Here is a 20,703-nt window from a genome sequence, read left to right on the forward strand (position 1 = left end):
AATCACAGGGTAGATTGGCCTTCAGATATATGGCTACTTATATATGGATCATCCATACTGCTGTAGTGGCAGCGTAATGGTAAGTTAGTTTGCTCAATATCTACCCGGTAGTAAGAACATCTACGCAAATATGCCGAGTAAGGTGGTCAGAGGCGAATATCTACGCAGTACAGTAATAAGGTACGAATGACGGAGTACGGTAGTATAATATCTACAGAGTACGATAGTAAGGTGGTAGTATGAACTGTCTATGGCGCAAAGTAAACCGGGGTCGGTGTGTGGAATGCTGGGGAAAACCACACAGATTATCAAATATTGATAAAGGAATATGGGGACTGTGTTGGTGACGACCGGGGCAGTAGTGCCCTTTGAAGCACTCATCACAAGCTGCCTCGACCCCGAAGTGCTGTCGAGCTTCAGAAAACAAGGATATGACCGCGTTGTCGTGCAGTATGGCAAAGTCGGTGGAGTGTTCCGGAGCCTGGTAGACCGCCTCGAAGACGGTGAAATTCAAGTGGAAGGGTTCCCGTTTACCGACGATATGGCCAGCGTGGTCAAGGATGCGGCGCTAGTAGTTTCTCATGCGGGCACGGGGTCGATCCTAGACGCCCTGAGGGCGGGCAAAAAGCTCATCGTGGCAGTCAACGCGAGCCTCATGGACAACCACCAGGCCGAGATTGCAGAGGAGTTCGCCAAAGAAGGGCACCTTGTCGTGTGCGACGCGGGAGTCGCTGGCTTGCGAGAGGCCGTAAGTAGAAGCACTACAATTACGTTCAAGCCCCTGCCGCCGGCTAATAACGCTAAAGTCGTGTCGATAATAGACGAGCTAGCAGGCGTAGCTCAGTAATAACTTGTTAGGCCTTAAAAAATCTAACTGGAAATATACTATATATATTTATCGCTCTCTGCTGGATGGATCGACGAACTCTCCCGATTTCATCCAATTGAGGCTCTTTCGCAGGCCTTTGCCACTAACGCTGCCGGGGGCTCGGTCCACAAGAACCATGATAACGCCGAGGGCTGCGGCGAAAAGAATAACCTCGCCGTTTTTCACTGGCCGCACCTTGTGCTTCTTGACAAGCACGTTCCAGTAGGACATGGCCGCCAGCCGGGTGGCATACAGGTACCGCCCGCGGCTATTGACCTGGTCGACAAACGCCCACAGGCCCGACAGGAACCCAATTACTCTAAACCGATAGAGCGGCAGCACTGACGCGCCGAGCACCTTCTGGGAGAGGCCAATGCCATACCACGCAGAAGAGGCTGACATGACGACGAACACAGTCGACCGCAGGGTATTGGCGATGGAGCCCGACAGCACACTGGGCAACTTATCGCCGGTAGCCCGTCGCCGCAACAGCCCGATCAGCAAGTAGAACGCGAATAAATACTTTGACACAGACTGGAACTTCTTCGCCGCGTGCCCTGCAAACGTCTTAAACTCAGACGGTTCGTAAGGGTGGGTCAGCGCTGCGGTCAGAGTCTTGGTGGCCGGGTGCGCTCGATTCACGACAGGGGCAATTGAAGAGAGCTCTGGTGGCAGCGTCGCCTTGCCGGGGAAGAGCAACGAGGACACAAACCGCGGGTACTTGAGCTGCGAGATGGCCGCGATTCCGGCCAGTACGTCCTCGGGCTCGACCCACGGCGTCTTCACACCCTGTGGCTTGGCGGGCATGTAGCTGTCTGACAGCCGCATCATGATACGCGTGAACCCGCTGGGACAGCAGTCGGGGTCAAAGATGAAGGTGTGGAACAGCTGCGAGAAGGCAAACGGGAAGAGCGCCCACGATCCCAGCAGTCGCGGCTTAAACGCAAGGTACCCCTCGTCGTCGAGGTAGTTGTAGATGTACTCGACTGCTTTTGTAGCCGCCCACAGGCCAATGTACCCTCGGGCAGCGTGCTTAGGCATGATGCCATACGCGCTCCCCGAAATGAGTCCACTGACCAATGGTACCAGCACTTTACGCTTGTACTGAGCCGAGCTGGATTCGTCCTTCGCGGCCAGCAGGCTGAGGATTTTGTAGCTGATTCGATACAGGGCAGCCATGGCAGTAACGGACAGGGCCATCCGCGATGCCGGCAGCTGGGGCCCCTCTACGCGTCTGGCCTTCATAGCCAGGTCAGCAGCCCCACCAACAAGCCTGAGAATGGCGTACACCTTGATGTAGAGCCGGATATGGTTGCGGATTATAGGGGTCACGTCCTTCCCCGCGGCGACGTGCTTTGGGTCCGGCAGCGTCATCCGCGTAAAACGTCCGTCCAGCCGCTCAACGAGCACTTCGTACTCTCGCTTGGAGAGCACGAACTGGATGACATAGCTCGGTACCGACTCCATCAGTCCGCTCATGGTTGTCGTTGGCGAAGTCGTATAGCCCCGCTCCTCCATCCTCCACCTTCTACCGAGATGCACAGCCGTGCCCGGCCGGGGTAGCCCGACTTTGCGACATTCAACTGCATAACAGCGACATAGACTCCGTGGCGGTGAGATTCAACGCACTCGGCACTTGAAAAAAAAGACTCATAAGTTCAGCAAGACTAACCGTAGGAGCCAAATACCCGTTCCAAGGTTTTTTAGCTTTATAAAGGTTGCTTATAGCCTGTCAGGAAAGGCGGAAAGAAGACTGGCCAATCGCCCTCTGTTTAATAATAATTCAGGCAGGTCGGACATGTCCCAAGCACTTATACGGACATCCCCAAAATATTTCTAATCAATTTATTGAACTCGACCAAACCTCCACAGATAAAACATGCTAAGTAGACTAGCAGCCAGACGCATCGTTGGCCTGCCGCGGCTGATGGTTAGAACTGCCGTGAGCACGCCGACTCTGGGGCCCAACGCACCAGATCCTTTCACCAAGATCACCAACCCGTTCAAAGACGAGGACGGCAAGCTGCTAAAGGTGGCTGTATCCGAGCGGGCGGCGGAGAAGCTCAATGAAATCAACAAGAAGGACAACGCGCCGAACCAGATCCTGCGTGTTGCAGTGGAGAGCGGCGGGTGCCACGGGTTCCAGTACCTGCTTTCGCTCAAGGACGCGAGCACCATCGATACGGGCGTCGACACTATATTCGAGAGGGACGGCGCTCGCGTGGTCATAGACTCAACGTCGCTGGAGATCCTGAAGGACTCGACGGTGGACTATACGACCGAGCTTATTGGCAGCCAGTTCAAGGTCGTTGACAGCCCCTACGCATCTTCGAGCTGTGGCTGCGGCTCGAGCTTCTCCTTCGACCCGACTAAGAAATAGTTCCACCTTGCATCTGTAAATACACTTATCAACCATCAACCATTTGTCCTCTCACCACTTTCATGCATTCATCCACTTCTACTCTCAAGTAATCTCCACTTTCAGATAATCATCGATTCATACTTTCACAACTTTCTGACATTCCATATTCTCATTCATCCATCATTCATCTGCTCTGACATTCATCCATTCAACCACTAGCCATCCAGCCATCCAGCCCTTCATCGTCATTAATCACCTTCTCCCTGTGTGCCAGATGGGATGCATGCTGTAAATGTATTTGAGATTATTGGCGGTGGGAGCAGTTGCAATACAGCCTCTCGTTACCGTTCATCCATTCATCATTATTAGTGAGCCCTTACCTTTGTTATGAGCTGTTGTCATTGAGCCATAGAGACATTCCTTTCTCCCTTTATAAGCGTAGCTACTCATCAATACTAGCCTCGATGATGTGCTTTGCACGCGTGCAGTTACCTAGCGATAATGTCTCGATGATACAAGTAAGTGTAGTTAGCCAGCGATAATGGCCTCGATGATATGTTTGAGATCTCGCTCAGAAACACTCCGCTTGAACAATTTAAGCTTCCCGTTGGAAGTCAGCACAAATCCAGCGCAGTTGACTCGTGATAGCCTCAGTTGCGCAAAGTCAATGGCCGTGTGCTTCTTCAAGTACGCATTCACGCCGTCACTCAAAGAAGACTCCGAAGCAAACAACGAAGCGTCCTCGCCCTTCACAGAAATAGTTATCTTGTGCAGCTTGTTTGACCTTGGAATCATGTATATAAGCTGAGAATCACAAGGGTCCCCCCTTTGCTTGAGCCACGCAGCCATGAACCGGTTATACTGCTCGAGCAGCACCTCAGATCTCACGGCATACTGCGCAATCGTCGTGTCGAACTCCTTAGCAAACCACCGAAAGCATGCAAGAAGCACCGTCGGGGAGCAATTGGCGAACACAGCCGCCCCAGTCTCGTACCGGATTAAGCACACCCGGTAAAATGCGCGCTGGAACCGCACATATATATAGTTGGCCGTGGCTGGCTGGCCAGAGATATCACACGGAGACACCTCCCACTCCAGGCTTTTGAGTGGCCCCATCTCCTGCCGCACCGTTGCCCGGAATGGTATGGTTTTGAGCTCTTGGGTGAGGTCGCGTGTGTACCGGTCAACGGCCCGTGGATCGTAGCCAAACAGCTGTGACGCCCGGAAACATGTCAGCGCCGCATTAAAAAAGAACTCCGAGTCCATCGCAAGCTTGCTCTTTCTAAACACCCTTTTACGTAATGCCAAATGGCTGGCCGCGATAAGTCGTGGATGGTGAAGGAGTGTTTGATAAAGTTGAGAGACGCACGGCTGTGCACGGGGAATATTCAGCCGCGTGGGTCGCAAAATTTCGCCGTTGCGACATCCACAAATGACTCTAACGACGACAGATCTCAAGGGCCACTTGAAGCGAATTGCTGTGGGCAAGGTGCGAGAGCTTTACGAGGTGTCCCCGAACACTTTGCTGTTTGTTGCCACCGACCGAATCTCCGCCTATGACGTGACGATGGAGAACGGGGTCCCCAACAAGGGCAAGATCCTGACCAAGATGTCGCTGTTCTGGTTCAAGCACCTGAGCGGGCTCACCAAGAACCACCTGGTGCCGGTCGACGGCATTTACTCGGCTCTGCCTGCGGCCATTGGCGAGGACCCGGCTCTGCGGGCCCAGTTGGACGGCCGAAGTCTGCTTGTGCACAAGTACAAGATTCTGCCGCTTGAGGTCATTGTGCGGGGCTACATCACCGGCTCGGCATGGAGCGAGTACCAGAAGTCAGGTACTGTCCACGGCATGAAGGTCCGGGAGGGTATGTGCGAGAGCGAGGCGTTTGACGAGCCGATCTATACGCCGTCGACCAAGGCCGAGCAGGGCGAGCATGACGAAAACATCCACCCCGACCGGGCTGCGGAGATCGTGGGCGCCGAGATGGCTGCGCGACTCGAGAAGCTCGCCATCGAGCTCTACAAGGCTGCGCGGGACTACGCCCTGACCCGAGGCATCATCATTGCCGACACCAAGTTCGAGTTTGGCGTCGACGAGAACAACAACATTGTACTCGTCGACGAGGTTCTGACGCCGGACTCGTCGCGATTCTGGAGGAAGGACACATACAAGGTCGGCCAGGGCCAGGACTCGTACGACAAGCAGTTCCTGCGAAACTGGCTCACCGATAACAAACTCAAGGCTGTTCCAAACGTCGCAATGCCGCAGGAAATCGTCGATCAGACCAAGGCCAAGTACGTCGAGGCGTACGAGGCGCTTACCGGAAACAAGTGGGTTGACTAGTCCCTGTTTGGTCTTTTGTATATTTTCTTATTATAACAGTACAACTATATACATTTTGCGAAGCTTTGGCAATTTGTTACGGCCCCAACCCTGTTGCAACAGTTTGTTACAAAGCTTGCAACAACGTCGGTTACAGCTTTGTTACACCGCTCAATGCATACTAATGACTCATCCTGCTGATATCGACCTCCGCGAAGCGGAGCCCCAGGGGGGTTCGGGGGGACTAGTTCCCCCATGTACACCCCGCTACTTCAATTGACCTGGGGCACGGCCCCCAGATCCCTGAAATTTCGCTTTGCGGAGAGCTTGTAGCGACCAAGGGGGTTTGGGGTGCTTCAATTGACCTGGGGGGGGGGGGGCAGCCCCCAGACCCAGCTCCACTCCGTGGAGGCTGTTCTTAAACTGTACATTAAATATTATTAACCAATCATAAGTCGTTAGGAGTGTTCGTTACCGGTTTGAGTTCATGTCAATGCGACGTTCCCACCGTTTGAGGAACGGACTGGGCATATCGTCCCCGTGGATGGCTTCATCCCATACTGACGGCTCAGGATTGCTGTCGCGCTGGATCTGTACTGTCGCTCGCCCAAGCGACCCAGGCGTCCCTTTTATGCCCATTAGCTTGGCCTTTGCGGCGGCGGCACCCATGCCAATGCCGCCGTGCACAATGTGATAATAAGGAGCTGCGCGCTGTGGAGACGTGCTTCCGCTACTGCTACTGGCAGCTGCGCTTGCGCTGGGCTTAATGTCCTTTGCAGTTTGCCAGTTGGAAGTGTAGCCCGAATTCGTGCTCGTCTGAGAAGTCCCAGTGCTCTTGGAAGACGAGTATGAGGACAGCGGGCTAGAGGGCGTAAACTGATGGTTCGACACGTCGTCGAATGGCTGCCGAGCTGCCCGTAAAGGCGATATAATATTGTCACGGATAGACCGAGGGCCGCGTACATTGCGGCTCGACAGAGTAGGGGACGCGGGGGACACCATTGATATGTCTGAGGACGGAGATCCCTGAGCACGAGGAGGCGACCCTGGAGTAAACGAAGCGGAAGCCGTGGCTACAGCTGCCGCCTTCTCTTTGAGAATAAGCTCGACGCGGCGGTCGACTTCCTTTTCGATTGCTGATGACAGCTCCTTCTCGAGCCGCGTCCATACTTCGTGCTCCAAGCTTTCTTTGTGTTCCTCAAACTCCTTCATGAGCTGCTGTTCGCGCTCAATGAGCATCTGTTCGCGGCGGTTCAGCTCCTCGTCCACGCCCTGGAGCGACTTGTGGAGATCAGAGATTTCGCGCTCCTTACGACACAATTTTATAACGTCTAACTTGAGCAATGTCGCCGTGGTGGGTCGCTGGTGCGGATTCGTGTTGATACAAGCCGAGATCGTCTTGTTGAGAGTCGAAGAGTAGCACTCTGGGATGGCCGGATAGACTCCCTCGCGGATCTTCTGCGACAGCAACAGGTGCGACTTCGCCTGGAAAGGCGGGTGTAGACTGCACAGCTCGTAAATGACACACCCCAGCGACCAAATGTCGCTCTGAGGCGTGTACGGTTGGTCCATTAATACCTCTGGGCTCATATAGTATGGCGTCCCGACATAAGTGTTTGCCAACAAGTGTTCCTGGTCCAGCATTTTGGCCAGCCCGAAATCGCCAAGCTTGACGCAATTTTCACCGTCCAAGAACACATTGTCCGGCTTGATGTCGCGATGCAAGATGATAGTAGACGGATTCGGCGCCTCGATCTCCGGATCTAGCGAGAACAGGTCCCCTGCAGGCGGCGGGTCCGAGTTGTAATGGCACCGGTAGAGGGCCAGGATGAGCTGCGTGAATATGCTCCACACAATGCTCTCCGGTACGTACTCGTTGGACTCGCGGCACTGCCGAATGAGCCCCGCGAGGTCTCCTCCTCCACAGTATTCCATATATAAGTGCACAACGTGCTCGTCCTGGACGTGTTCGTGGTAGAGATACTGGACGATGTTGGGATGCACGAGCGACTTGAGGATGCGGAATTCGGCAATAAGCTGGGCCTTCTCCTTCTGGTTCATGCTCTTATAGGAGATCTCTTTGCGCACCAGAACCCGGCCGTCTGCTATGCGGCGCACCTTGCGAATCTGGCCGAACGAGCCCCGGCCAATGAGCTCGAGACACTCAAAGCCGTCGCCCGAGAGGTTCATGGTTCTTTCGTCGCCCGGAGGATTTTATTCTTCGCCAAAACGACACTGATTTTATCGTCGGGTTGGCGGTATTTGATGGTGAATTGTTGATAGTGTTTGGCGGTGTTTACCTTTGGACCGTTTGGGACCGCCTGGACCCCTACTGTGGGAAACTCTGAAACAGTGGAAAAATCACGTAAACATTGGAAATTACGCGTTTGAAAACGCGACTACTAGTGTCACTTTGATGGAGGCCAGGCCTTACAGTTTCTTTAGTTGTTCTCAGTGGACGAGGGAAATAGGGGGTTGGCTTCAACCAAGGATACACCGAATGGCAATACGCGCACCATCGCAAAGGGTTTTACCACCTGGTATGGTACATTGAAATTGTTACTGTAGTAGGTAAGTCTCTGCTGTAGCCGTATGTCTATTTTAGTAATCGGCCTGTCAGAATGTGAAAGATAACTTTGATGCCTGTCGCCAAGAATGTCATGTCGATCGCAATATATAAAATAAGGGTATAATGCGTATACGCACTTCAGTGACACCTCCCTTTAAGTAGGGATACGGTAGTACTCATTGAGATTACATAGGTCGCAACATGCGCCTAAGCTGAATTTTGTCGTAATGGTAATATGCGTAAATTGAATTTTTACTCAGTTAAGCTAAAGTATACCGGGTAATATGTTATAGAAAGTGTGTTTGGACTTCGCTAGAGTGGAAAAGTTGGACGTTGGACCCCAGACCGATTGCGACGAGAGCCCACTGTGTCGTTCCATGCGGTGCTAATCCTAAATCTACTTGCCAGTTTACTGGAATTGACACCGACGGTATCATTGTCGAACATCCAGTGCAATTGAGCAACTACAAACTCGAATGCACCGACGGCGAATACACCATCTCGTGCAATATGGTCGACTCCAACTGCAAGCTCGAAAGCCCCCGGACCTTCCAGGCCCATCAGACGTATACTAATCAACCTTCTCTCCGAAAACGAGGTAACTCCGGTGGATCAGGCGGTGTTGGCGGTAACGGTGGCAACGCCAGCAATGGCGGCGGTGGACTGATTGGCAGATCTGGCGGCAGTGGTGGTAATGGCGGCTCTGGTGGCCAGATCTTTACCTCAAAACCGGCAGTCAAAACAGCAGCTCCTTGGAGGTTCTCTTGAGCCAACTTCTTGGCAAACTGGGTCTTGTTAAGCGAAGCAATGGCGGTACTGGCGGCGTCGGCGGTAACGGTGGTAATGCTGGTAACGGCGGCGGTGGCCTCATTTGGGGATCTGGAGGCAACGATGGTAATGCTGGTAATGCTGGCGGTTCTGGTGGCCAGATCGTCAACAGCAGTTCCAGCAACTCATCTAGGCCAGCCAGCGGTCTGCTTGGAGCCATTGGCCAGCTCCTCGGGGCATTGCAACCTAGCCCAGGTCAGCATTAACCAGAGGAAGTTATCATTTTTTTGTATTATCAATAACTTAGCAAGCAATATGGCTCCTCTCACCGTATATCTATCTGCCTGATAGTAGTAAGTATACATGTTACGCCGTGTTACGGTTCGATACTTAGTCTATGGAATTGCCATTACCAATTTGGCTGAGGAAATATCAACCAGTCCTCCCTTATGTGTAATGGCACTGCACTCCAGCATTTCCTGGCTAGTACAGGAGGACCCTGGACGCAATCCCTGGAAGTTGATCGCAGTTCAATGGTTAGTGAACAATAACATTTGAATAACTTGGCCCGAAGGATAAGGTCCAGATACTCCATTTATGGGGTACTTTTGATATATTCCATCTTTTAAAACAATAAATTCCTTATACTACTTCAACGTTGTACCGGGATATTAATTTCAATTAGCGCCGCACGTCATGCGGCTGTATTATCGAATGAATTGGCTAGATAAACGAAACAAACTGAGCACGCAATGCGAATTACTTCAATCGGTTTAAAAACAGCATTAAAATACTGAAATATGGCTACAATTGGTCCTTGCATCGTTCTCATTCAGCGGGGGGCTGACGCGTCGGGTGGTAGGCGATGCACTGATGAAACCTCCGGCCATAGCCACCATCAAGCAATACAGCAGCACAATTCACAAGTAAACACGCTGTATTCCTCCAACCACCATGTCGTCCTTCAACAAGTTTATGAAGGAGAGCAAGGCGAAGTTGGACGAAGCATCCAACAAGGCGAAACAAAAGAAAGAGAGCGGCGATTGGAAGAAAATTCCTGGCAGAGGTGGTGGCTCCCCGCATGGTAAGTTTACACGGCAACATCCACCGACGAAGAAAGCTAACTGATTTGTCAGAGGAGAATGTAGTCAATGCCCGACCATTGTCGGCATTGAAAGATCCGTCACAATTCCCGGCTCCACCGAAGAAGCTGCCAGGTCCTCCTCAGCCTGTTCCACCGTTGCAGACTCATAGCACTTTCCAGTACGAGCAGCCACAATATCAGCAGCCACAGTATCAGCAACCGCAATACCAGCAGCCGCAGTACCAGCAGCCTGAGAGTACTTCCCAGTATCAGCAACCGCAATATCAGCAGCCTCCAGTCTCCCAGAACCAGTATCAACAACCGGCAGTTCAGACCCAGTATCAGCCACCAGCTGCCCAGTATCAACCGTCGCCAACTCAGGCAGGATATCAACCACCGCCTCCTCCAGGTGTCCAGCCACATGCTGGAACACCTCCTCAGAACCAATACCAACCTCCTCCACCTCTTCCAACACAGAATCAGTACCAACCGCCGCAATCCCATTACTCACCTCCTCCTGGTCCTCCTCTGCAGGATCAACATCAGCCAGCAAGTCAGTACCAGCCGCCGCCGCCTCCTACGCCGCAACAAGCCCACAGCCACTACGCACCTCCACCACCACCTCAACAAGCTCAGAGCAGTTACGCGCCGCCTCCTCCTCCTCCTCAACAACAAACCAATAGCAGCTACGCGCCTCCTCCTCCACTTCAGCAAGCGCATAGCAACTACGCGTCTCCTCCAGGGCCACATCCAACTTCATCAGGGACTCCTCCACTGGCAGCTCCGGCTCTGCCGTCGCGAAACCTGAGCCCACTACATCCTCACTTGCCTCCTAGGGGGAATACTCCAGAAGCCGAGAAAGCGCTCCTTCCAGACCCAAATTCATTCCCATTACCACCGAGATTCGGGGACCCTTCTTCTGCAGCAATTCATATGCCAAATCAGTCGACTCACGCGGGCCCGCCTCCTCCGCAGCCAGGGACCACCCCAACTCCTCCAAACGATCAGTCCAAGCCGTCGTTGCCTGACCCTACGTCGTTCGCTCCTCCCCCAGTTTTTGGACGGCCTCAATCGTCATCTCCAGGGAACGCGCCACCGCCACCGCCAACACGGACGAGCTTGTCTGGCCCTAATCATTTCTCGCCGCCGAATTCAACCACCCCGACAGCTACCACGAAGTCACCACCTCCACCACGTCCGGTAGCACGACCTGACAATCCAGCTCCGCTTCCTCCACGGCTTCCAACGCGTCCATCGCCACCAGCCCCGGCACCACAACATCAGCCAGAATTTGCAGATGCGCCTCCTCCATCGCATCCACCGCCAGCATACAATGTGACGGAAGATTTGGCAAACCAAACGCGAAATCTTTCCATTGGCGGCTATGAGGCTAATGCCCCTTCTCCACAACCAAATATTGCCCACAATTCGCCTTCACCGCAGCCGCAGCAGCCAAATTTCGCTGCAGAAATTGCCAATTTGAGATCTCATTCGTCATCGAAAACATCACCAATTCCACCACACGTGCCGCCTTCAGGGCTTAAAAAGAAGAAGCCGCCTCCACCTCCCCGACCTAAGAAGCCTCATCTTTTGAGGACGTCCACTGACGGTTCCATTAGTAGCACTACTACTCCTAACGACGCCAGTGCCCCAACAGCGCCTGCTATTGCCCCTTCACCACCGCAGCTCAACTTGGCAAACAAGCCGGCAGTTCCTCCACCTACACCACGTCAGCCTCCGACAGTACAGGGTACTGGCAGCAACAAACGGTTTGACTTGGAGCTCATTTCGGCGTGGTTCGCCAAACAGCCCATTCAATTGCCCAATGACTTGCAAGGATACAACCAAACATACTCCACTAGCTACAGCGGGGATGACTATGCGTTGAATATCGCGCTCCGTATCCCGGATGACCTTTCAATTGTCAAGTTCCATCTCACATGGAAGAATTCGAACCCATTGGGCACGATCCAGGTGCAGCGAGAAGACGTCCCACCGCCGCCAGAGCTGTCGCCGCAGGAATTGTATAACTACAGTGAGCAGTTTGGCAACCAAGTCGCCTCGTGGGCGGAGGCTCAAAAGGGCACACAGGTGGGCAATGGCGAGTGCTGGACTCTCGCCCAGCAAGCTATTGTTCACGGCACGAACAATGTCGGTCTTGGTTCGCAGGGACTGACCCATGGTGCTCTCATCTACCATATTAACGCATCATCTGGAGGAGCAGCCAGCCCGCTTGTTCATAAGGAGTACATCCGGAGGGGCGATATCATCCAGTACAGGGAAGTGGTGTTCCAGTCTCTGGAATCTACTTCCACTTGTGGCTCGCCAGATCATACTGCAGTTGTAACGGCTCTAGACGGCGACAACATTAACATTGTTCATCAGAATACTGGAGGTGTCAAGCAGGTGTGCAGCGGCGCGCATAATTTCGCTCACATGACAGCCGGCGATGTTAAGGTCTTCCGAGTAGTACCCAGCTCCTGGGCAGGTGAATTGAAAGCTTAACCCATGTTGTGTCAAAAGACCTGATACACAATAGTGCCTAGATGTTCATACTAAGATATTAATTCAACAGAGAGTATTCATATAAATAGACTCTATCACTATCGTTTAGCGATATATTAGAGCTACTACACCTGGAACCGTAACCGTCATGCTACTGGTGCTCTGCCCCAGACCCGGTAGTTTGGGGGAAACCCCCAAGTCCCCCTTTCCAGGAATGAAATTATTTCATGGCCTCATGTTAAGATATTAATTCTGAGACTAAAGCTAACATAGACTACACCATTGGCGATAAATCAGAGCTACCTAGGCATTTCTGTACCATATTGAATCGTTGAATTGGCGGTGAGCCTATAGTTGGGAACCTACATTGTATATAGCGGTCTTCCGCCTATAGATCGCCCACTCGTGGGGGATGACTACTGCAGAGAGATAACAACCACCGCGTAATCATTACCAACGGTACCTATAGGATTGTCACGAATATTTTGCAATGTCGGAAGAAGCAGACCTGCTGCTTGACGGCGAGGGGGGTATTGAATATGACGTGAGGAAGCCCGAGGAGAGTACTCTCAGGCAGGTGCTGACCCTTGAGTACCTGACGTTTCTGTGCATCGGTGTATCCTACTTGTGGCCATGGAATAGCTTCCTGGCGGCCACGGCCTATTTTAATGAGCGGTTAGCCGACAGCCCTGGGCTTCGATCGGTCTTTCCGAGCTCGGTCATGACTGTCAGTACCGTAACAGGCACTGTTACGAGCTTAGCCCTCGCACATAGACAGAGCACCAGCTACCACGGACGAGTTATCGTTGGTGAGCTGTTAATCGCCGTGACATTCATTATTATGGCACTTTCATGTGCTATTCCAGGCGTCCCATCTGCTCTGTACTTTCTGTTTGCGCTCACAGCCATCTTTGTGTCTACTGTAGGCACAGCATTTGCGCAAAACGGCTCGTTTGCCGTCGTGAACAAGCAATATAGTCCTGTGTTGACGCAAGCGATAATGGTCGGCCAGGGTGTGTCGGGTGTGCTGCCGCCTGCTATTTCAATTCTAAGCGCAACTGCGTCGAGCCACTCGAAGAGCGATGTTAAGTCGTCTGCTGGGTACTTCCTCGTGGCCACACTCTTCGCAGCCTTGGCGTTTGGAATGTTCGTTACTGTCCAGCAGCGCCATAGGCAAAGTTATGTCCGAGCCTCTACTGGTGTAGAAGAAGAGCAAGACTCTAGTGCGCCCGGGGCAAAGAGGCATACTAGTCTCACGGTATTGTTCACAAAGCTCTTCATTCCGTCGTCGACGGTGTTTATGACATTCTGTGTGACGCTGGTGTACCCAGTCTTTGCGAACAACGTCGAGTCCGTTAACGGCATGCGTCCAGAGTACTTTATACCCACGGTCTTTCTCATTTGGAACATAGGCGACCTGACCGGTCGAATTTTGTGCGGGTATCCAAAGCTCGTTGTCTCCAATGGGTACACCATGTCGTGCTACGCAGCGCTTCGACTCATCTTCATTCCGGCGTTCTTCCTCACCAACATTCATGGCGAGTCGATCATAGCCAGCGACGCGTTCTATCTCATTCTACAGCTTGCATTTGGAATCACTAATGGCCATCTTGGGTCCAGTGCCATGATGACGGCTCCAGATTATGTAGATGCCTCGGAGAAGGAGGCTGCCGGAGGGTTCATGACTTTGGCTCTTTCACTTGGCTTAGCGGCTGGAAGTCTCACCAGCTTTATTTTTGTAGCCATTCTTGACTAGACATATTTAATTTGAAATCCTTTATTGTGGGCCGCGATAGAAATAGACTATTTAGATGTTCTGAGCTCATATCACTTAGTTCAGGCATGCCGGACGTGAATTGTTCCGGCGCGTCCGAATTTCCAACCACCGATAAGATATGAAGAGACCTCGCGAGGAGGATTTCGTCAGGCACAAGAAATACTACAAAGCCTTCGAGGAGACCCAGACGACCATCTTGTGCAACTTGCCGCCGACATGCTCCGAAACTCCCGTGGAGCTGACGGACTCGGAGTTTGAACAGCACTACTACGACTGCCACACGTTCCACTGCTTTGAGTGCCGCGGCCGGTTCCCGAGCGAGCACCTCCTAGACCTCCATCTACGCGAGTTGCATGATCACTTGGTTGCTGAGCTGCGCGACCGGGGCGAAAGTGTCTTCAAGTGCTTTGTAGAGTCTTGCCCAAGGGTTTTCAAAACCTCCGTGGACCGCAACGAGCATGCCGTGTCGGATCACGGGTACCCTCAAGATTACGGGTTTGATATTGTCCGAAAAGGTCTAACCTCCACTCAATGACCCCTCTACTAATGCCAGTTACTCCCGCTCCTAATCTCAAGTTACTCCCGCATAATCTCTAGTTACTCCCGCCACTCGTCTCCAGTTATTCCAGTCAATTATGCTAACCTTCAATTACTCCCGTCAATTATGCCCCCCCCCCCTTAGTTGTCGTTCTCCATTCAATGATATGATTGCCATTTTTCCTGTCATTTATACAACTGTCGTTACTCTAGATCAATTAAGAGCTTATCTCGTTAGTAAACACTCTATATATTGTTGTGCTGTTTCTTTACGGTTCGTCGCAAGCTTATCTTTCGTGTACGTCATACCGAACTGGCCAAGCAGGCCGTTGATCTTCGCTATGACAGCGTCTTTGTCAGTCGCTGGCCCGCTATACTCAACTTCAACCAGCAATCCCTTGAACACGCCCTGCAGCGTGACATTGACCAGCCTGAACACAAACTCGCCGTCGCCAATCTCGTACATGTTACCATCGCCCTTCATCGTTTGCCGCGGGATCCACAAACTCTGCAACTTCGTCATGAGGATGAGATCAAAGTCGCCCTTCAGCGTCGTGGCGACGCCATCTGTGACGCACACCACCTCACCCGGCAGCTGTGCGTGGCTCAGCGTGTAAAGAAAGCGGTCCGGCTGGCCGCTCAACGTATCCTTGGATGCGGGGTTCTCGCGATAGAGCTTGTACTCGAACTGCCACTTGCCCAGGTTCGCCGACATGATGTTCGAGATCTGATCCTGGAGCGTGGCGATCCGGGTCACCAGCGTGTCAGACTCGAGGAATACTCTACACCTGTTAGCCTACATTCTTACACTATTTCGTTCATTATACGATATCTCGTTGAGACTTACACCGACAGACCCATCGTCGTTTGACTACTCTCACACAACTAGGAGGGTAGAGGTTCGCCGGGTAGGGTAGGGTACCCGGACGGAACACCAACTACACTACTACTTACGGGGTCACAAAGATGAGATCACATGTCGCGTACGTGTACAGTCCTGAGCTGATAAAGGCCGGGGATAAACTGCCGTCTAATGAGGGAAGGGCCTCAAGGGTACATGCGCTCATTGACGCGTTTGGACTGACGAACCACCTTGACGTGATTTGCCCGGCAAAGGTGACTGCGGCGGACCTGGCCCGGCACCATGACCGGCGATTCGTCGATGTCTTGCTCTCTGCAGAAGAAACAGAGAATAGCCAAGAGGATTATAGTGATAGAAGCGATAGCAGTGAGAGTTCTCAAGAGGAAGATGTTTTGGAGCGCTATGGGCTGTCGTACGACTGTCCGGTGTTCCCTGGGCTCAAGGACTATGTTCTGCAAATAGCTGGGGCCACCATGGCATGTGTAGAGTATCTCGTTGCCAACAAAGGCCAAAACCCGGCCCCTGTTGCTATCAATTGGACCGGCGGAAGGCATCATGCCCGGAGAGCAAGGGCTGCCGGATTCTGCTACATCAACGACATAGCTCTCGCAGTAGCACACCTGCGACGATCGTCTTTTGATAAAATAATGTGCATTGATCTTGATCTCCACCACGGAGATGGCGTAGAAGGGTCGTTTGCAGCGTCAAACAAGGTATTATGCGTCTCGGTCCACCGCTACGATGCCGGATTCTACCCCGGAACTGGCAAGCTCTCCGACCGGGGCAAGCTAAATGGGGTCAATTACACGATAAACTTGCCTACAAGACGCGGGCTGTCTGACAAGTCGTTGCGTCAGCTTGTGGACCGGGTGATCAGGCCTGCCAAGACCCGCTTCGCGCCGGACGCTCTCGTTATTACGTGTGGCTGCGACGGGCTAACTCGAGACGTGCACCGCCAGTGGAACCTCACAGTGCCGGGGTATGTCGATTCGTTGATACAGCTGCTCAGGTGGGAGATCCCGACGCTATTGCTTAGTGGTGGAGGGTACCATCATGCTGACACGGCGCGGTGTCTGGCGGCCGTCACCAGTGCTGCTCTGGGGTGCCGTCCAGCGTGGACGGATATTCCAGACCATGAGTATTATGATGATTACAAGGAGGACTCTTTTGAGTTTGATGTTCCGTGCTCGCTCATGGCTGATGAGAATGATCAGGATTACATTGACCAGCTTGTCCACACATTTGAACCCAACTGAGCAAGATCCATTTACGTTTAATTGGAACAATTCTCCATGATACATGTTATATTAGGTTACTTTGGGGCATTTATCATTATACATGTTGTTGAAGTCTCATTGAGGCAGTCGTCATCTTATATGTTATTGAGGTATTCTTTGGGGCATTTCATACGTTAGGCTATTCGCTGGGGGCCATCACAATTGGGGATGACTATCTAATATGCGCGGAGAGGGTCTGGAGGCAGCGCCGATGAGTCTCTGACCGCGTATGCTCAACATAGCGCTTCTCGTTTGCGAATGCCGCGAAACAGAGCTTGCATTCATACAACCCATTGAGGTCACGAAATAGAAACGGGTCTACGATATTAGAAGAAACTGCAGGCTTTTCAATCGGCAACCAAACTTACCCGAAGCACGAGGATTGATGTGGGATATAGCCTTGAGATGGTCCTTCAATGTCGGACCCTGGTGAACCTTTCTACAGTCCAATTGGTGAGCCATTGTGCTTATCTAATGGTTGGCTAATGATTATGCGGAGTATTTATACGGCTAGTCACTGTGATGGCCATCGCTGTCGTCGTCAGCGCCTTCTTCTTCCGGAGGGAGATCACCAAACAGACGCCCGAGCTTTTCGTGCCAGAGGGGCTCCCACCGCGAGTGCGTCTCGCGCATAGCCCCCCGCTTCAGGTTGCTGAGGAGCGCCTGATTGGAGAACACTTTTTGGAACGCCGCGGCCATCTCAGAGCTGTCGCGCACGATGATGCCGTTGTCGTTCTGCTTAACCAGTTCCGGCAACGCTGCGAACCCCACGGCGACCACAGGCACACCACATCCGAAGAGGTCGACGATCTTCATCGGCAGGTCCACGCCGGAGCTAGACTCATGCAACGAGACGCCGAGATCTGCGGTGCCCAAAACCTGGGGGTACTCTTCGCTCGCAAGCCAGGCGCTACGTACGGTTACCATGGGCTCCAGCTTGCGGTGGGCAATCTCCCTCTGCATCTCGTCGTACATAGGTCCCTTGCCGGTGATGATGACGCGCAGCAGGGGCAGCTTCTTACCCTGGGCGGTGGCGTCATGTGCGGCGGCGGCTGCATACTGCTCCAGGGCATCGAGCAGAGTGTAGAGGTTCTCGTCTGGCGTATACGAGGTTGAGGTGACGACAATGCGGTGGGTGGCGGTGTCCACGCCGTCGAAAAGCGTGTCGCGGTGGGCGTCAATGACCTTGGCCCGGTCGCCTTGCGAGAGCGGTTTGAACTGGTGCGCCGGGCGATCATACAGCGGGATGATCCGTGCAGCGTTCATCTTGAACTCACGCTGCAGACGCCTGGCCATGGCGACGGTGACCGTCAGGTGGACGTAAGCAATCCGGCCGAACAGGGCCTCGTAGATGCGGTAGGCCCACACGAACGGGTGCCGCCGCCCGAGCTTGAGGGCGAGGATGGAGTACCCGAGATTGTGCCAGTCCACGACTAGCCGTGTCCGCTGCGACATGAAGAGCACGAAGAACCGCGATACGCCCAGTACGGGGATCGACGGCGGGTTCTGCACAAACAGGTACTCAACCTGGTGTCGGTACTGCTTGAGCAGCCTAAACAGAACGACATGCTGGAGTGCCACCTTTCGCACCGCAAATAGCGCGAATGGCATCCCCGTAGTGTTCCTGATCTGCTCTATAGGCTTTATGGTTATGTGTGGGTTCTCAGCTACCTCTGCGCTCACGGGCGACTCGTCGTACCCGCACAGGATCACGTCGAGCCCAGCCTGGGCCAGGCTTAGGGCGTGGTTCGACATGCGCGGCGAATGGCCCAGGTCGCCCAGCACGAGTATGAGTGCCCGCTTCCTGCGGTCCAAATCCTCGCGCTTTGGAGGTGGGGGGCTCACAAGGTAGAGGAAGGTCGGGATCAGTATATAGAGTAGTACGAGTACTACGATAGCTATGTGTGTCCACGTCATCCTTCAATTTTCTACCCTTCAATTGGACTTAACTGCAGGTGGGTGGCTACTTTCTATCCTCAATTGAACTCAACTTGGTAGAAGGGCTCCCTTTCTATCCTCAATTAAACTGAACGGGGTTCAAGGACTCAAGTTGGCTTACTTCGAAATTATGGGGTATTCAAACAGATGGGTATTTGCTACCTATATATACATGCGACGACTCTTCCCGGGCTGTCGTCGACAAAAATATTTAGATGATTTGTCGTGTTCCACCCCTTTTCTTAAGGTGGTGGTGGTGATGCATGGCCTGGCATGCTGGTCCTGCGCCGGTAACCTCCCAAATCACCACCCAAACAATCCCTCCCTCCCCTTTTCGCCTTCCACGCGACCACTTTTGTACCAAACGTGTAGACTTAACGATGGTGAGTAGATAGCTTCATTTTTGATGGAATATGGTTAGGCTAACGAGTCGCGTAGGCGGATCAACTTACCGAAAAGCAGATTTCAGCTTTCAAGGAGGCCTTTTCGCTCTTTGACAAGGATAACGACGGCCAGATCACCACCAAGGAGTTGGGTGTCGTCATGCGAAGCCTGGGCCAGAATCCATCCGAGAGCGAATTGAGCGACATGATCAACGAGGTCGATGTCGACAACGACGGCACCATTGACTTCCCAGAGTTTCTGACCATGATGGCGCGAAAGATGAAAGACACTGATTCTGACGAGGAGATCCGGGAGGCGTTCAAGGTGTTTGACCGGGATGGCAACGGGTTCATCTCGGCTGCTGAGCTGCGACACGTCATGACTTCCATTGGCGAGACTCTGACTGACCAGGAGGTGGACCAGATGATCCGAGAGGCTGATGCTGATGGCGATGGCCGAATTAACTACAACGAGTTTGTCGATCTGCTCCAGAACACCAAATAAATAGCGTTATATTTGTAGTACTGTAGTAAAAGCTGGCTCTTCTGCATTATTATTGAACCATTTTTTATTGAAACTCACCACGAAGAAGCTCCGTGTCCGAGACCGAATTGAGCGACATAGTGAGGCTTATATGGAGAATTACTGAATATGGGGTTTGATTGATGAACTTGATTAAATTGTCTAGTTTGCAATATTTGGTTAGCTCAAGCATAAAGGCCTTTTTGGTTGATCAGGTACCGTTTAGTTACAGGAAATGAACCGGTAACTTTGGTTAGTGAATACTTTTTTACAGCTACGGACATGAATATCTTTAGTCACAATAAGCGAGTCCAAAATCGTATCTATAATATCCAGTCCCATGGGAACTTTGCTTGCCTACCTAGTCATACTAGAGGCTTCTAGCACTTCCTTCCCCGACTCAATAAAACTGCAATATTGTTCATTTGAATGCATTGGAAGCTCTCGTCTACATTTTAATATCGCTATGGGTGACGATAAGTTGTAACACGTCCATTGGTAGCATCTAGCTAAGTCTCGTTGGTGCCTAGCCCCTGGGGATGCTTGAATCTGGAACACTGTGAACGGATCTACGACAGGTGAGAGTAGTCTTGGCCGCGGTAGAGTACGAGAGATTACAAAGTGTTTGTGTTCCACGAGAAATTATCCTATATTAGCTATGCTATGGTCTCAATTGATGCCAGTTCCTTCTGGCTATGCTGAGGACTACTAACTATAAAAGTCATTATCGAATATCGTGCATGTTTCACGTTCCTGTAAAGGTTCAACTGACATCCACCCCTTACGCTTTGAGCATCGGCCACTCAACCGTCCTGGACGATGAATGTAAAATATAAGACTAATATGACTTGTCTGTTAATAACGGTATACCAATAATTATAAAGGAAGGAGAACAGCTTGTATGGGTTGGGCTCAATTGACTGAATA

The 20,703-nt window shown here is 52.3% G+C and overlaps 13 protein-coding genes across 13 annotated transcripts; 8 read left to right on the top strand and 5 right to left on the bottom strand.

The window, feature by feature from the left end:
• Nucleotides 1-895: 895 nt before the first annotated feature.
• TRVA0_025S01376 (uncharacterized protein) lies at nucleotides 896-2,347 on the bottom strand (the record flags this gene model as incomplete). Its single annotated transcript, XM_076685486.1, has 1 exon — nucleotides 896-2,347. One exon carries the CDS (start codon nucleotides 2,345-2,347, stop codon nucleotides 896-898), a length of 1,452 nt encoding a protein of 483 aa, XP_076540300.1.
• Nucleotides 2,348-2,747: 400 nt separating this feature from the next.
• ISA2 (Isa2p) lies at nucleotides 2,748-3,248 on the top strand (the record flags this gene model as incomplete). The annotated part of the gene is made up of 1 exon (XM_076685487.1): nucleotides 2,748-3,248. The coding sequence occupies one exon, from the start codon at nucleotides 2,748-2,750 to the stop codon at nucleotides 3,246-3,248; it is 501 nt and encodes a 166-aa protein (XP_076540301.1).
• A 510-nt stretch (nucleotides 3,249-3,758) lies between these two features.
• On the bottom strand, nucleotides 3,759-4,496 carry TRVA0_025S01420 (uncharacterized protein; the record flags this gene model as incomplete). The annotated part of the gene is made up of 1 exon (XM_076685488.1): nucleotides 3,759-4,496. The coding sequence occupies one exon, from the start codon at nucleotides 4,494-4,496 to the stop codon at nucleotides 3,759-3,761; it is 738 nt and encodes a 245-aa protein (XP_076540302.1).
• Nucleotides 4,497-4,662: 166 nt separating this feature from the next.
• On the top strand, nucleotides 4,663-5,574 carry ADE1 (phosphoribosylaminoimidazolesuccinocarboxamide synthase; the record flags this gene model as incomplete). The annotated part of the gene is made up of 1 exon (XM_076685489.1): nucleotides 4,663-5,574. The coding sequence occupies one exon, from the start codon at nucleotides 4,663-4,665 to the stop codon at nucleotides 5,572-5,574; it is 912 nt and encodes a 303-aa protein (XP_076540303.1).
• A 450-nt stretch (nucleotides 5,575-6,024) lies between these two features.
• On the bottom strand, nucleotides 6,025-7,743 carry KIN3 (serine/threonine protein kinase KIN3; the record flags this gene model as incomplete). Its single annotated transcript, XM_076685490.1, has 1 exon — nucleotides 6,025-7,743. One exon carries the CDS (start codon nucleotides 7,741-7,743, stop codon nucleotides 6,025-6,027), a length of 1,719 nt encoding a protein of 572 aa, XP_076540304.1.
• Nucleotides 7,744-8,632: 889 nt separating this feature from the next.
• On the top strand, nucleotides 8,633-8,890 carry TRVA0_025S01486 (uncharacterized protein; the record flags this gene model as incomplete). The annotated part of the gene is made up of 1 exon (XM_076685491.1): nucleotides 8,633-8,890. The coding sequence occupies one exon, from the start codon at nucleotides 8,633-8,635 to the stop codon at nucleotides 8,888-8,890; it is 258 nt and encodes an 85-aa protein (XP_076540305.1).
• Nucleotides 8,891-9,865: 975 nt separating this feature from the next.
• Nucleotides 9,866-12,479, top strand: TRVA0_025S01508 (uncharacterized protein; the record flags this gene model as incomplete). The annotated part of the gene is made up of 2 exons (XM_076685492.1): nucleotides 9,866-9,974; nucleotides 10,027-12,479. 2 exons carry the CDS (start codon nucleotides 9,866-9,868, stop codon nucleotides 12,477-12,479), a joined length of 2,562 nt encoding a protein of 853 aa, XP_076540306.1.
• A 490-nt stretch (nucleotides 12,480-12,969) lies between these two features.
• Nucleotides 12,970-14,235, top strand: FUN26 (nucleoside transmembrane transporter FUN26; the record flags this gene model as incomplete). The annotated part of the gene is made up of 1 exon (XM_076685493.1): nucleotides 12,970-14,235. One exon carries the CDS (start codon nucleotides 12,970-12,972, stop codon nucleotides 14,233-14,235), a length of 1,266 nt encoding a protein of 421 aa, XP_076540307.1.
• A 139-nt stretch (nucleotides 14,236-14,374) lies between these two features.
• TRVA0_025S01552 (uncharacterized protein) lies at nucleotides 14,375-14,791 on the top strand (the record flags this gene model as incomplete). The annotated part of the gene is made up of 1 exon (XM_076685494.1): nucleotides 14,375-14,791. One exon carries the CDS (start codon nucleotides 14,375-14,377, stop codon nucleotides 14,789-14,791), a length of 417 nt encoding a protein of 138 aa, XP_076540308.1.
• A 228-nt stretch (nucleotides 14,792-15,019) lies between these two features.
• SRB2 (Srb2p) lies at nucleotides 15,020-15,654 on the bottom strand (the record flags this gene model as incomplete). Its single annotated transcript, XM_076685495.1, has 2 exons — nucleotides 15,020-15,575; nucleotides 15,641-15,654. 2 exons carry the CDS (start codon nucleotides 15,652-15,654, stop codon nucleotides 15,020-15,022), a joined length of 570 nt encoding a protein of 189 aa, XP_076540309.1.
• A 105-nt stretch (nucleotides 15,655-15,759) lies between these two features.
• On the top strand, nucleotides 15,760-16,911 carry RPD3 (histone deacetylase Rpd3p; the record flags this gene model as incomplete). Its single annotated transcript, XM_076685496.1, has 1 exon — nucleotides 15,760-16,911. The coding sequence occupies one exon, from the start codon at nucleotides 15,760-15,762 to the stop codon at nucleotides 16,909-16,911; it is 1,152 nt and encodes a 383-aa protein (XP_076540310.1).
• Nucleotides 16,912-17,442: 531 nt separating this feature from the next.
• Nucleotides 17,443-18,687, bottom strand: ALG1 (chitobiosyldiphosphodolichol beta-1,4 mannosyltransferase; the record flags this gene model as incomplete). The annotated part of the gene is made up of 1 exon (XM_076685497.1): nucleotides 17,443-18,687. One exon carries the CDS (start codon nucleotides 18,685-18,687, stop codon nucleotides 17,443-17,445), a length of 1,245 nt encoding a protein of 414 aa, XP_076540311.1.
• A 563-nt stretch (nucleotides 18,688-19,250) lies between these two features.
• On the top strand, nucleotides 19,251-19,758 carry CMD1 (calmodulin; the record flags this gene model as incomplete). The annotated part of the gene is made up of 2 exons (XM_076685498.1): nucleotides 19,251-19,253; nucleotides 19,309-19,758. 2 exons carry the CDS (start codon nucleotides 19,251-19,253, stop codon nucleotides 19,756-19,758), a joined length of 453 nt encoding a protein of 150 aa, XP_076540312.1.
• Nucleotides 19,759-20,703: the final 945 nt, after the last annotated feature.

The sequence above is a fragment of the Trichomonascus vanleenenianus genome, assembly GCF_965637985.1.
Source record: "Trichomonascus vanleenenianus strain CLIB 3782 genome assembly, contig: TRVA0_025S, whole genome shotgun sequence".
NCBI lineage: Eukaryota > Fungi > Ascomycota > Dipodascomycetes > Dipodascales > Trichomonascaceae > Blastobotrys > Blastobotrys vanleenenianus.